The following is a 13,013-nucleotide window of genomic DNA, read 5'->3' on the forward strand; positions in this document are numbered from 1 at the left end:
TACCTGCAAGTGGCTTCTTGGATCCGTCAGGGACACACCTAGGTACCTACCTAGGTAGGTAGGTTAAGGTAGGTACTGTAAACGTCGGGCAGTCACTCTTGAGGTGGTATCCTCAGATTTGTACCTGTGTGGTACCTTACCTACCTAGCCATTGAGGCATGCAGGTACATGACATTTTTCAAGAGACTACCTACACAACTCTCTTCTTGCTGCAGACAGAATTCCACGATTCAATGCCGTTGTTCTGTTGGTCTGTCGAACTAAAAAAAAAAAAAAAAAAAAAAAAAAAAAAAAAAAAAAAAACAGCTTCTGCAGGAACCCAGGCCAAAGCCACCTCCTTTATGCCGGCTAGCTGCCCTCGCTTACTTGCCTGCAGTTCCGCGCACTTTGTGAACCCAGCAAATAATCCAAGCCCAAGGTAGCGAGACTAGATGTCAACGGGGCCACAGCCAAGTCGTCAGCGAATGCAGGCATCCGGCAAACGATATCACCAGCAAAGCAGCAACCATGGCTTCCATATAAACATTCAGAAGACTATGCACAAGCTAGGTAACTCACTCTAAGGCACCTTAGGTACCTACCTACCTAGGTAAAGTACCTACGTAGCCAAGGTACCTTGGTTACCTGAAGTAGACGAGGTAGCGTAACGACGACACGGTACATAGTGTCATAGCAACAAAGCCCACTACGACAGCTTTGGTGTCATGTCCCACAAAGAGAGCCTGCCCACATTTGGTAGGAACAAAGTACCTACATGCCCACCCTTAACATACTACGTCTCATTGGCGCCTTGCCGCAATCCTTTGAATGGCAGGATTCACAGCATGACGTGTTATCTGGAACAATGTTCCCTCCGCTTTGTACATCAATAGTCCTTATCTGCCGAGGTGACGAGTAGAAGGGTGCAGGGCTTATGGCTTCCCTGCAAATGTGGCACCAGTGAGGCTTTTTCTACTTACCTTGGTCGGTCCCCTTGGGTTTTCTGCTACTTCTCGACCGTTGCAAAGCTGGAAAAAAAAAAAAAGTAAAAAAAAAACCATCTGCATAGACGATTATACTGGGAGAGCTTGTCAGAACATACCAGAGGCGGTGACAACGGCTCGCCCTTGAATCTTTCCTTGTTCTACATGCTAAAATCTGTATATCGCCACTGAAATCCATAACGTCTAAAAGTCTCGCATGTGAATCGTCAGTTTTTTCCCCCGCACGAAAGCCCCCTTTCCTGCAAATTATAACTCCTCATGCTTGATCTTGGTGTCATCGCTCTTCTTCTCCGCCTTCTTGTCGTCACCTTCTGTCTCGGGCGGCGCATACTGCTTCAGCAGCTCCTCCAGCTCCTCTTGCGTCGGCATCTTGCCGTCCTTGCCGAGCTCTATCTTAACCGGCTTGTCCGACTTCGCACCGCTCGCCTTCTTCTGCGCCTTCCTTTTCTTGGCGTCCTCCTCCTTCTTCCTCTTCTCAAAGTTCCTGACGCCCTTCATCGTCAAGTCCATACCGGCCTTGTCCAGCTTGGTACGCCACGTAGTCAGTTCCTTGATGGTAAGGACTGGGTCGGCCGTCTCGGCAAGCTTGGACTGCTCCTTGAGCTTCTCATCGAGCCATGGAACAATTTTCGCCTTGAGTTCCTCGAGCTCAGTGAGATCATCGGGTGTGTACATCGGCGGGACTGGACCACGCTCCTTGTTCAGGTCCTCCATGCTAGGCTCCTTGTCCTTGCTTGCCTTGGCTTCATTATCTTCCAGACCTGCGAACTCATCCTTAGGACTTGCCTCAGGCGCCGCCGACTCAATGGTGGACGAGGATGAAGCAGCCTCGGCCGACTTGAATGCATCGTACTCAGCGATACTCTTCTTGATGTTTTCGACAAATTCCTCTGTCTGCTTGAGCGCATCCTGCAGTCCCTTGACAAGTTCAGGTCGCTTCCTAGTTTCCTCGATTCTCAGTTGAATCGGGTCAACGATATCTGTCAATTCCTTTAGTCTCGTCTTGAGCTCGGCCTTGGGGGCATCGGCGCCATCATCGTAGATCCACTCGCTCGCAGCGCTGCTAAGTTTCTCGAGCTTTGTCCGCTCCTCGGGCGTAGAAGCCTTCACGAAGTCGTCGTTCTCGAGGAGATCTCTGACCTTGTACGTAAAGCCCTCGAGCTGGTTGAGAGCTTCCTCGCGCTGGCGACGTGCCTTGTCAGAGGCCTCGAAAGCCTTTAAACGGTCTTTTGAGGCCTTGAGCTCTGCCTTGGAAAGCTCAGGGATTCCATCCTTGACAAGCTCGAACTGCACAGGAATCACAACGAGCTTCTTCTGGGGAACGCTAGGCTCCACGGATCCCGAGGCCGAGGCGGATCCACTCGTAGTTGATGCCGGAGACTTGGCGGACTTGGTGCTCTTGGATGAAGCTGAGCTGGACGAGGATCCATCGGCGCTCTCGCCGCCGAGGGGCTTCTGGTCTTCCTTTTTTCCAAAGCCAAAGAGGTTCTTGACACCATCGACAACTCCCTTCTTCTCTTGAGTCTCAGTTTCGCACTGGACGGTGAGCTTGGTGACATCGACCTCGCCATTCTCGCCGCTCAATCTGACGCTGAGCTTGAACTGGACGTCGCTAGGCTCACACGAGTACTTCTCCTTCAACTCGGCAACGGAAGCCGTCAGGTTTTTGGTAGTAAGCTTGGCAGTGGGTGCTTCGATATCCGAGCCGGTGGCAGGAGGGAGTTGCGGGACCTGCTGGTAGAATTCAATTTCAAAATCTTCCTTGTTCGGCAGTGTGATTTCCTTGGCCGGACCACCCAGATGCGACCTAGCGCTCCAGAGACGCTGTTGGGTCGGCTTGCCCTTGTGGTTGTTGTACTTGATACCCGAAGCGTACGAGACACCGTCCGAGACCCTGATCTCCTTGACACGGAAGCTGGGGCTGATCTCAGCCGCCCTGAAGCCAGCACCAAATACGGCGGCTTCATCGGCGTTGACGTTGGCGCGAAGCTTCTCGGCGCCAAAAAGCTTCTCCAGCTCCTGCTGGACGAACGGGGTGCGCGTAGCACCACCGGCCAGGATTACCGAGTCGAGGTCTGCAATATCAATACCAGCCGTCTCTAGGGCAGTCTTCACGGCGACAGAGACGCGGCCAACCTGATCTTCAGCCATCTTCTCAAAGTCAACCCGCTCAATCTTGTACTTGAAGTCGACATCTTCATAGAGGCCCTCAAAGCTTGCGCCAGTATTACTGTTGGCGCTAAGGACATGTCTTATACGCTCGGCCTCCTTGGTGAGCTTCGAAATGGCGCGCCCGTGAGCCTTGACGCCTTGGGTTGTGACCGATGCCTTCTTGGCGGCCGGCGACTCGGCGAACTTGGCAATCATGTCGTCGACGATCAGGTAGTTCAAAGCGTCACCACCCAGGGTACGATCCCAACCGCTGCCCATGACCTGAACTTCCTGGACCGTCTTGTTGAACTTGCCAATGTCCTTGACCTGCCGGCTCTGCATCTTGAGGACCGTGGCGGTGGTGGATCCGGCGCCCATGTCGAAAACCATGTGGTGCTCCGCCTTAGCTCCCTGGTTGATGTTGGGGAAGGTTCTGCTAGTGGCGTAGTGAAGCCCAACGGCAAGACCGTCGCTGATGAGCGACAGGACTCGAAGGCCTGCGAGCTCGGCGGCGGTCTCGGTGGCGCGCCTCTCCTCGAGGGTGTAGAAGGGCGGAACCGTAATGACGGCGGAGCGAACTGTCGAACCGGCCATCTCCTCTGCGCTCTTTTGTACACTCTGGAGTTCCATGGCCAGAAGCTCCTCAACCATCCAAGCCTCCTCTTCGGGGCTGAAAGCACCCGCACTCTTGAAAGTGGCCGTCTTCCGAAGCTTGTGCGAGCCGAGCTGCAGTGCGGGGTGGCGGGCAGCGTACTCGAGAACAATCGAGGTGTCGGTTGGTAGGCCCAGGAGGGCTTTCAGGTTCGGGTAGACGTCGCCAGGGAAGCGCGGGGCGAGGGCCATGGCGTCGGAGCCATAGGCACGCTCGGGGTATTCTCCAGTCTTTGGTCCATTTCGTGGTGGCTTGAAGACGACCGCCGATATTTCTTTGCGCCGCGAATCCTTGGTCAAGACAATGTCGAGGGGGATTCCCGGCTTTACAAGTGAAGCCTTGAGATACTCAGTACCCAGGTCGATGCCTATAACGGCCGAGATGGCGAGGACATTAGAGGAGAATAGAAACAAAGAACAAAGTAGCTTTATAAGAGGCGACATGGCTAGTTTCGCCATGGCGACAGCACCCGTCGCGGGATAGATTGCTATGCTCGTCTGTGTTGTGCCCGAGGTCGACCAAGGTTGGAGGTGATATCTATGCAGGTAGCTTTGGTATGGCGTCTTGAAATAGGTGGTTACCTAGGTAGGTACCTAAGGTAGGCAGTGGGTAGGTTGCGGGATAGGCTGGGTACAAGCCAAAGAAAGTGGCTACTGGCCTAGCCTATAGATCATGTAACTGCAACGTGGGGTATATTGTCATGAAGAAGGGAAGAAGAAAGGAACGAACGAGATATAGGAAAGCACAGCGTCATATATCACGACAAAAGGCCGGGGTGTAATGTGGCCTCTAGAAGAAGGATGGGGAAAACAAAAAACCTAGGTATGCAGCGCGCAAACGGAAATATCTGGCTTTGGTCACTCCAACCTTTGATAGCTCACCCACACCCACTTTGGAAGAGGACACTTGTAGCCAAAATAGTTCACGCACTGCCTTCCCGCCAGCCGACGAAACTCACTCAATCAAGCATTTGATTGGCCAAATTCACCGATCTGCCATTTTAGCCCCACATTATGTCACTGCCTGGTCGTCGCCCTGCCCCTTGCATTGCCCACCGCTGGGACTGGGCGTTTTAGTCACTTTTTACGAGATAGAATCTGGGGGATCCTGATCGAAGCCGAACGTCAGTTGTTGTCGGCAATCAATACCTGGCATGACTACTAGAGCGGCCAGACCCAAACCAAGGTTCCATCACGGAACATGGCTGCCTAGGTAGGTTAGGTAGGTAGGCAGGTAGGCTATGGTTCAAATTGGATGTAGGACCGAACGAAACACAAGTCAAGAAAAAAGAACTATATCCAGCTTAATCAATGCTTCCTCGAGGTATCATTACAAAATTTAACTATCAAACAACCCCACCACAAAGACGGGCTTGGACGCGGCGAAGCGACCACCTCTTTTCTATGAACTTTGATGAACGGCACTGTGATTTGCATATGTAACAGTAGGCGAAGCAATAAGAACTCGGGTTTGTAATGCCGAGGAAATGGCTATGCAGGATGGATTTGAAAGGAAATGAGTTGACTGATATATCCCTCGATCAGGAATGACTTGCGAGGTAGTTGGCAGCCTATTGCACGATAGTTAGTCAAAGCCATGTGCAAATCCATTTGTATGAGGTATGATATCTGAAATTTGTAAAAATTGGACACTTACCCTCTCGAGATTGTAATCGTACTTCTCGAGCGCGGCCACGGCATCTTTACGAGAGTACCCCATGCTGGTCAGGTTCTTGAGGATTGGGTCATCATGCACTCCTTCCTCAGTCATCAGCCGGCTCACTTCAGCCGGCCGTGATGGCGCGGCAGTAGGCGACTTTGCGGAAGTCGAATTCTCTGTGGCGGCCGGGGCTACAGTGCCGGTATTGCCAGCGGCTGGCCCATCAAGATCGGCAAAAAGGGCATCCCAGTCATGGTTGTCATTTCCAGTGCTACCTTCAGCAGCTGCGCCCGGAGCCGGAACTTTGGCCGGAGCCGGCGGGCCTGTCGAGGCGGGTTGCGCACTTGAGCTACCAAGTGAAGCGCTGCTGCCGCTTACAAAGTCAAAACTGCTCGTCTCAGCTCCCAAGTTTGGCGCTCCGGTACCAATAGTGGGATCCTTGGAGAGATCGCTCTTGGTTCCGTGGCTCCTTGGGGGCGATGAGTCGTCAAATACGGGATTAAAGTCGTCCAAAGCCGAGCGAGAAATGTTGGCAAAGTCTTCATCGGCTGCTGAGCCCTCTTGGGCGTCCTCCAATCCCTCAAAGTCATCATCAAGATCGTCAAAAGACTTCTTTTCCGGCAGAGGCGGCGGAGCAGTGGGTGGCGGCCCGCTCGGCCCTGCTGAACCCAAGGAACCTGTGGCTGTAGGAGCGGCGACAGACGCCGCGTTACCCGAGGTAGGCGGCATCGCCGTGTTCACAGAGGAAGATGAAGTGGCGGCAGCCGGTGTCGTTGCAACATTGCTATAGTTACATTCAGTGTCAGCACCTTCTACTTCGCCACAACTACTCATGCATCACCGAGGCATTGACAAGTCTGAAACGCAAATACACACGCTATGGGCTATAGCATCGAATCGTACCTCGAAGCGCCATCAGCCCCTGAATGTGCAGTGGATGGGGATGTCGGCTTGATGTCCTCGGAGGAGGCGACGCCAATCGTATTCGTTTCCGTTGCGGGTTTCGGAGATGTCGGCGCGAAGTCATCATCGAATCCATCTCTGTCACTTTCAGAGTCGGAATCGTCATCACGTTCCAGCTCCGAGATGGGCGGAAATTCGGAGGCGAAAGCAGCCACCGTCGGTTCTTTCCCTTCAGATCCGCCAGTGGACGAAGATGGCATGTCAAATGCGGATGCTCCTGCTGCAGCCGGCTTCGTGTGTGCATTCTTGAAGCTTGCAAAAGCAGATTCGAAATCGTCCTTGGCTTTGGCCTGATCGACAGAGGAAAAGGGGTCACCGACGCTGTCGGAGTGCGAGTGAGTAACCGCACGAGGAGTTGGTGAGGTGGTGCCAGGAACATCGCCCTGTATTTTGTCAGTACTTCCAGCGCCGTGAGAATAAGCAGTCACCTCGCTACTATCTAATACTCACATGAGATCCTGACGCCGCGCTGAGACCCGTGTTAGTGGACTGCAGCGGGGCGGTTGGCTGTTTCTGGACAGAATCAGATGGTGGCAGATCTGCTTGACCCATCCTGCTCGCAGGCGGAGATACCTGACGGGACGATGACAACGACTCCGTCTCTCCGAATGGAAGGAAGCTGGAATTCATCTGCCGGGACTCAGGCGGCGCAGGGGGTTCACCCGTCGTTAGGGTGGGTTGCCGGCTCAAGTTGGGGGTGTTCGAGGTGGCAGGCGTCGCAAAAGACGCCGCACTGCCAGTAGAAGCGCCCGTGTTCTGCGCCGCTAGGAAGGCGGTAGTGGGAGGCGGAGTGTTGGACGCGGAGCCGAAAGACGGGCCAAAGACATCATCAAACGACTTGTCGTTGCTCGATGGCTTCGCAGGTGGCGACGCAAAGGCACCCATGATGTCTGTGCTGCCAGTTCTCCTGAAGAACGGATTGTTGACACTCGTTGTCGAGACGGCCGGGCTAGCCACCTGGGCGGCTGCGCCGGTGTTTTGTCTGCTGAGTTCTCCGGTTCCCTTGGAAAAGTCGTCCATCTCTGACTTGAGTTTGTCACGCTCCGACTCGTTTGTGGCCAGCTGTTTTTTGTTGATAGCAACCAACCCTTTCTGCTGTCGCGCCTCCAATTTGAGCTTCTCGATCAGCGGCTTCAGTTGGGCCACCTCAGCATTGACGGCCCGAATGCGATCCTTCAAGTTGGCATTTTCCTGCTGATCCGCTTGCAGCGCAGTGGCAACCTGGCGATGCTGGTTCTGAAGGTCTTGATATGTGCCTTCAAGCATGGCCATCTCAGTTTGCAGTTTCTTGGTCTCACTGCGAGAAGCGTTGAGCTGATCCTCCAGTGCCCGCACGTCCTTTGCTTCCTTCTCGTACAGGGCACGTAGTTGAGCGAGGCGCTGTTCAAAGTTCTTCTTTTGCGCAGCCGACTGATTCAGCTCGTTCTGCGTAGTAGTTCGCTGACCTTGAACCTCCTGCATATGTTTGCTCAAGGAGCTAATCTGATTCGATAGGTTTGCAAGCTCGGCCGAGTCGTTGCTAACATTCTTGCTGCCTTCGTCATTGTCGCCCAGCAAGTCGTCATCAAAGGTCCCAGAATGCTGCGGCTGTTGGACCGGAGCTGGCTTGGGAAACGCGCCGGCGGAGCTGTTGGAGGCGCCCGTTGTTTGCGCGGTGAGAGTACGGCCGAACGAGGAGGACGGGACAAACGGAGCAAAGGTGGGAACAGTGGGGGACTGTTTGGCAGGCGAGGCAGATGCTGGGCTTGCGTTGCTGCCAAAAGGATCGTTGGAGCCTCCTGTTGCGATCGGCTTCTGTAGAGGTGCAGCTGGCACAGGAGGGGTGTCCAGGCCGAAGAGATCATCCAAAGCAGATTTAGGCTGAGCAGGCGGCAGCGGCGGCGGTGGAGCAGGCGCATCAAAAGCTGAGTGGGCTGCGTTAGCTGTAGGCGGTCTGGCCTGCCCTCGCATACTGGGTGGGATGAGGTTGGGAGGGAGAGTAGCCGGTAGCGTGTTGGCACCGTTGCGGTTGGTGCGCTGTTGTCGGATGAGGTACATGGCAATTGCAAACTCATCACGCGTGAGCCTGCCAGCTGAGTTAATATCTGCCAGATCCCAGATCTGTGCAAGCGTATCCTCTGGTAGATTGGACTGGCTGAAGAAAGGCACGGCTTCCTCTCCAGTGATAAACCCTTTGTTGCCCGCATCAAGCTTGACATACTCCTGATCGAACCGACCTTTATCTGCTGCGGTTATGAGCCAGTCGCTCCCAGGTCCTGTCTGTGACCTTCCAAGCGGGCTCCCGGTTCTCATCTGGGACTGTCCACTCAACTGCCTGGGAATCGCGGGAATGGGAGGCACCCCCGAAGTAGGGCTTCTTTGACCCGGAATCCCGGTCGGGCGGCGTGTTGCAGCCTCATAGAGACCAGCGGACACAACATTGGGCAGTCCACGTAGTTGGCCTTGCTTAGTAGAGGCCAGGAGATGCATGGCAATAATGAACTCGGTCTGCACCAGTGCGCCCCGCTGTTCTGTATCGGCCAACTGCCATATGCGTCCGAGGACCTCGGTAGGCAAGCCGGACCTTTCAAAGATCTGGCGGGCCTGGTCACCTGGGAGCATGTTCCCGGGGGCTAAGTTCTGCTGCTCGAAAAGGCCAGCATATTGGGCGGCCTTTTCGGGTGTCAAGGGCGGGATTCGGACACCGGTGCCCTGGGCCTGAAGAGGCATCGCAGCCGGACCAGGGCCAGACCCGCTGGTTTGGGGTGCCAGACCGGGTATGTTGATGCCATCGAAGCGAGGCAGAGGGCCAGGCTGTAAAGCGACCTCGGGTGTAGGCTCGCGGCCAGCCTGCGCGTGGCCGATCAGACGTAGGACGATGCCAAAGCCAGCCGGGGTGAGAAAGCCTCTGTTTTCTTGATCCGCTATCTGCCAGATCTGTGTGTTGGATGGAAGTGGATTAGCAAACGACAAGCTCGACGACCATGGTGGTTTTGCAACGTCATGATCGCCTTGATGGGCGCGTTCCTACTGACCTCTCCGAGGATACGAGACTCAAGCCTGGTCTTGTCGAAGAACTTGACTGCAACATCGCCAGTTACGACACCCACCCCATCGGTGTCGGCCTGTCGGAACAACTGTCCGTAGTATCGTTTCTCGTCTGGTGTCAGGTTTAAGTTTGGCGCACCTGTAAAGATTTCAATCACGACCAAAGGTCAGCTTGGTTTAGTCTAGTAGCAAAGTAACTATGCCTCCCATTTCTCACCTGCTTCGGCGCCAGACTCTGCCATGTTGACGGTTTATGCAGTCGTGCCTGGGCGTTGACCGAGCGAAACGGAGCGTGCAAGGTTGGGCTCGGCTCGGCACAGATGGAACGAAGCGTTCTCGGGTAGCAAGGACCTCGCTCTCTCTCTCTCTCTCCCGCTGTTCTTTCGTAAGCAGGTGAGCAGTACACGCTCTGCGCTCCGGCGAATACGAAACCAATAAGTATGCAGAGAACAGTGGCTGAGGAATGCGATAGACAGTCTGTAAAGTAGATTATTAGGAGTTTGAGACTTTGCCGTTGAATCTCCAAAGTGGGATGAGATGGCTGGGGAAGGACAAGGACGTTGCTGGGAGGAAACAACATTGTGGACCGGGGAATCCGCCTATGAAGTTGCTTGACCAATTCAGCACCCTTGCAATTAATTCATACCTTACGTAGTACGCAGTAGGTACTCAAGGACCTGTACTGTACTGTAGAATCAGACGCGTGGAGGCCGGCCGAGGCGGGTGGAAGTTAATTAGCTGGTTCTGGCTTAGTCTAGTGCCAACCCCTAGTACCGGCTCCACCGTCCAATCAACATCAACGGAGCAGACATCAAACGAGTGACTTATCCATGCACATACAGGCTTGACAGGCGACCGTCTGCCACCTCTACACTTCAGCCACTTCACGCACCTTACCCATGGACAGGTACCAGAATACCTGTGCGCTCCAGCATGGGACGGACACAAACAATCCCACGACGTTGACCTGAAAAACAAAATAGTGTCAACCCCAACAGGTATCTTTATTAAAACGAGCTATTATGTTGCACCAAACCAAATAAAATACGACTAACGCCTCTTCGAAAGAGACGACAGTCTTCTACATCCCGAAGACTTCTTAAAACTCTCCAGGAGTGGTCAGGAGTTGCTGTCTCCGAAGAATTACACTTGACATTTGCTGTATCAAAAGGGTATGCTGGCCTCTTTGGCAGGTGGCATCCATCCAGTCCATCCAGAGTCCTGGTCGTCTACCTCGTGCCTTTTGTAACAGAAGCATGAACAAAACGGGACCACCGCTTGTCTAGTACTCCGCCTCAATACCCTCCTCATCACCAAGAGAGTCTGTAGCAACCTCCTCGTAATCGCGCTCGAGAGCAGCGAGATCCTCACGAGCCTCAGAGAACTCTCCCTCCTCCATGCCCTCACCCACATACCAGTGGACGAACGCACGCTTCGAGTACATGAGGTCGAACTTGTTGGACAAGGCTGACCAAGCATCGGCGATGGCGGTCGTGTTGGAGAGAACGCAGCTGTGAACAAGTTAGGCAAGGTTGCTAAAAAAGTCCGGCGTGAATCACGATAAACACCAAGGGTTCAACTTACACAGCGCGGTTGACCTTGGCAAGATCACCGTTAGGGACCTGTTGAGGAGGCTCGAAGCAGATACCAAGCTTGAAGCCAGTAGGGCACCAGTCGACGAACTGGATGCTACGCTTGGTCTTCAGCATGGCAACAGCTGCATGTGCGTCCTTAGGAACAACATCACCACGGAACAGCAAGCACGTGGCCATGTACTTTCCGTTGCGAGGGTCACATTTAACCATCTGGTTGTTTGGCTCGAAGCAAGACATGGTGATCTCCTGAACCGAGTTGGCCTCGTGAGCAGCACGAGCAGCCGAGACAATCGGGGAGTAGGCGACCAGAGGGAAGTGGATGCGGGGGTAAGGCACCAGGTTGGTCTGGAACTCGTTCAAGTCGACGTTAAGGGAGCCGTCGAACCGGAGCGAGGCGGTGATTGAGGAAACGACTATTCATGGCACGGCTGATTAGCATCCAAATCCAAAGCACGCGAGCTCAAGGTATCCACCATGAAATCTTACCCTGAGCGATCAAGCGGTTCAGGTTTTCATAGTTGGGCCTCTCAAGACCGAGGCTTCGGCGGCAAATATCGTAAATAGCCTCGTTGTCGACCATGAAAGAGCAGTCAGAGTGCTCCAATGTGGTGTGGGTAGTAAGGATCGAGTTGTAAGGCTCAACAACGGAGGTGGCGGTCTGGGGGGCCGGGTAGACACAGAACTCCAGCTTGCTCTTCTTTCCATAGTCGACCGACAGACGCTCCATAAGGAGAGAGCCAAAGCCGGATCCGGTACCACCACCGAACGAGTGGAAGACCAAGAAGCCCTGGAGACCAGAGCAGCTATCGGCAACGCGGCGAACCTTATCCAGCACCTGGTCGATCAACTCCTTGCCGACGGTGTAGTGACCACGGGCGTAGTTGTTCGACGCGTCCTCCTTGCCGGTAATCATCTGCTCGGGGTGGAACAGGCTACGGTAGGTACCGGTGCGGACCTCGTCGACGACATTGGGCTCCAAATCGCAGTAAATGGTACGTGGGACATACTTGCCCTGGCCTGTGATAGCACATATGCAGCCTGTTTAGTACATGTGAACGGCAAAAAGGAGGATATCAAAGGCGCAAAAGGTGTTCTTGTCGGCCACTACGAGATATAGCAAATGTATCGTACCAGTCTCGGAGAAGAAGGTGCTGAAACCGTGGTCGGGATCGGCGGCCTTGCGCTCATCGGTAAGGAAACCATCGGGCTGGAAGAAAAACGAAGCTGTTAGAATGAGGGGAACGTAGCTTTGCTCATGGGTTATCAGCTTACCTTGATGCCGTGCTCGAGGCAGTAGAGCTATCGTCGAGTTTATGTCAGCCACCAACCTTTGGACTTCTAAGGGTTGCGTTATGGCTTCCAGGCGCTGTGGTGCTCCTTCCAGGCGCTGTGGTGCTCCGGCAACAAGTTTCTGTCGTATGTGTGTGCTCACCTCCCAGCAAGAGTTGGCAATCTGGCAACCAGCCTGACCGACTACATTTAGAAGACAGGCAGCGTTAGTTCATGTTATGTTGACTGTATTGCTCGAGTGGCGTGTTCGGGGTTGATGCGGTGAAGAGTCTTGTGAGTTTTGTTTGGAGACGCGCTTACCGTTGATGCTGATAATCTCGCGCATCTTGACGGCGTTTTACTTTGGACGGCGAAGTTTACAAGCACTCTTCAAGTCGAATCTTCTATGGCGGATGATGGTTTTGGCAAAAGCCTCAAGAGCAAACAAAAAAAAAAAAGGAACACAAACTGAGGCAAATTGTCCAGCTGGCGTAGTACTTTAGGAGTTAGGGAAATTGTCCCCAGTCGACAACATACGAATACCAAAAGTTGAGGTGGGGGGAACGGAATTTGCGTTGGACGTCAAAGGGACCTAGGATTGGTCGACAGGGTCGTTATGGCCTGTAGCAATAAACAAATGGATCCACCCGGACCGACAGGGGTGCGGGTGGCAGGTGGTGGGAGCGACGGGACTGGACCGAGTTCGTCAAGCTC

At 53.9% G+C, this 13,013-nt stretch overlaps 3 protein-coding genes across 3 annotated transcripts; all 3 read right to left on the reverse strand.

Annotated features, from left to right (window-relative positions):
* Positions 1 to 1,036: 1,036 nt before the first annotated feature.
* On the reverse strand, positions 1,037 to 4,677 carry MGG_06648 (uncharacterized protein). Its single transcript, XM_003709306.1, has one exon. The coding sequence runs from the start codon at positions 4,242 to 4,244 to the stop codon at positions 1,230 to 1,232; it is 3,015 nt and encodes a 1,004-aa protein (XP_003709354.1). The 5' UTR covers positions 4,245 to 4,677; the 3' UTR covers positions 1,037 to 1,229.
* Positions 4,678 to 4,985: 308 nt separating this feature from the next.
* MGG_06649 (EF hand domain-containing protein) lies at positions 4,986 to 10,097 on the reverse strand. The gene is made up of 6 exons (XM_003709307.1): positions 9,653 to 10,097; positions 9,423 to 9,574; positions 6,859 to 9,324; positions 6,349 to 6,791; positions 5,443 to 6,229; positions 4,986 to 5,356 (listed from the first exon to the last, which is right to left on the reverse strand). Exons 1-6 carry the CDS (start codon positions 9,675 to 9,677, stop codon positions 5,327 to 5,329), a joined length of 3,903 nt encoding a protein of 1,300 aa, XP_003709355.1. The 5' UTR covers positions 9,678 to 10,097; the 3' UTR covers positions 4,986 to 5,326.
* A 320-nt stretch (positions 10,098 to 10,417) lies between these two features.
* On the reverse strand, positions 10,418 to 12,859 carry MGG_06650 (tubulin alpha-B chain). Its single transcript, XM_003709308.1, has 7 exons — positions 12,621 to 12,859; positions 12,463 to 12,503; positions 12,303 to 12,329; positions 12,162 to 12,237; positions 11,517 to 12,047; positions 11,020 to 11,443; positions 10,418 to 10,946 (listed from the first exon to the last, which is right to left on the reverse strand). The coding sequence occupies exons 1-7, from the start codon at positions 12,643 to 12,645 to the stop codon at positions 10,718 to 10,720; spliced, it is 1,353 nt and encodes a 450-aa protein (XP_003709356.1). The 5' UTR covers positions 12,646 to 12,859; the 3' UTR covers positions 10,418 to 10,717.
* Between the last annotated feature and the right edge of the window lie 154 nt (positions 12,860 to 13,013).

Source organism: Pyricularia oryzae, chromosome 1, assembly GCF_000002495.2.
Source record: "Pyricularia oryzae 70-15 chromosome 1, whole genome shotgun sequence".
In the NCBI taxonomy this organism is placed as follows: domain Eukaryota; kingdom Fungi; phylum Ascomycota; class Sordariomycetes; order Magnaporthales; family Pyriculariaceae; genus Pyricularia; species Pyricularia oryzae.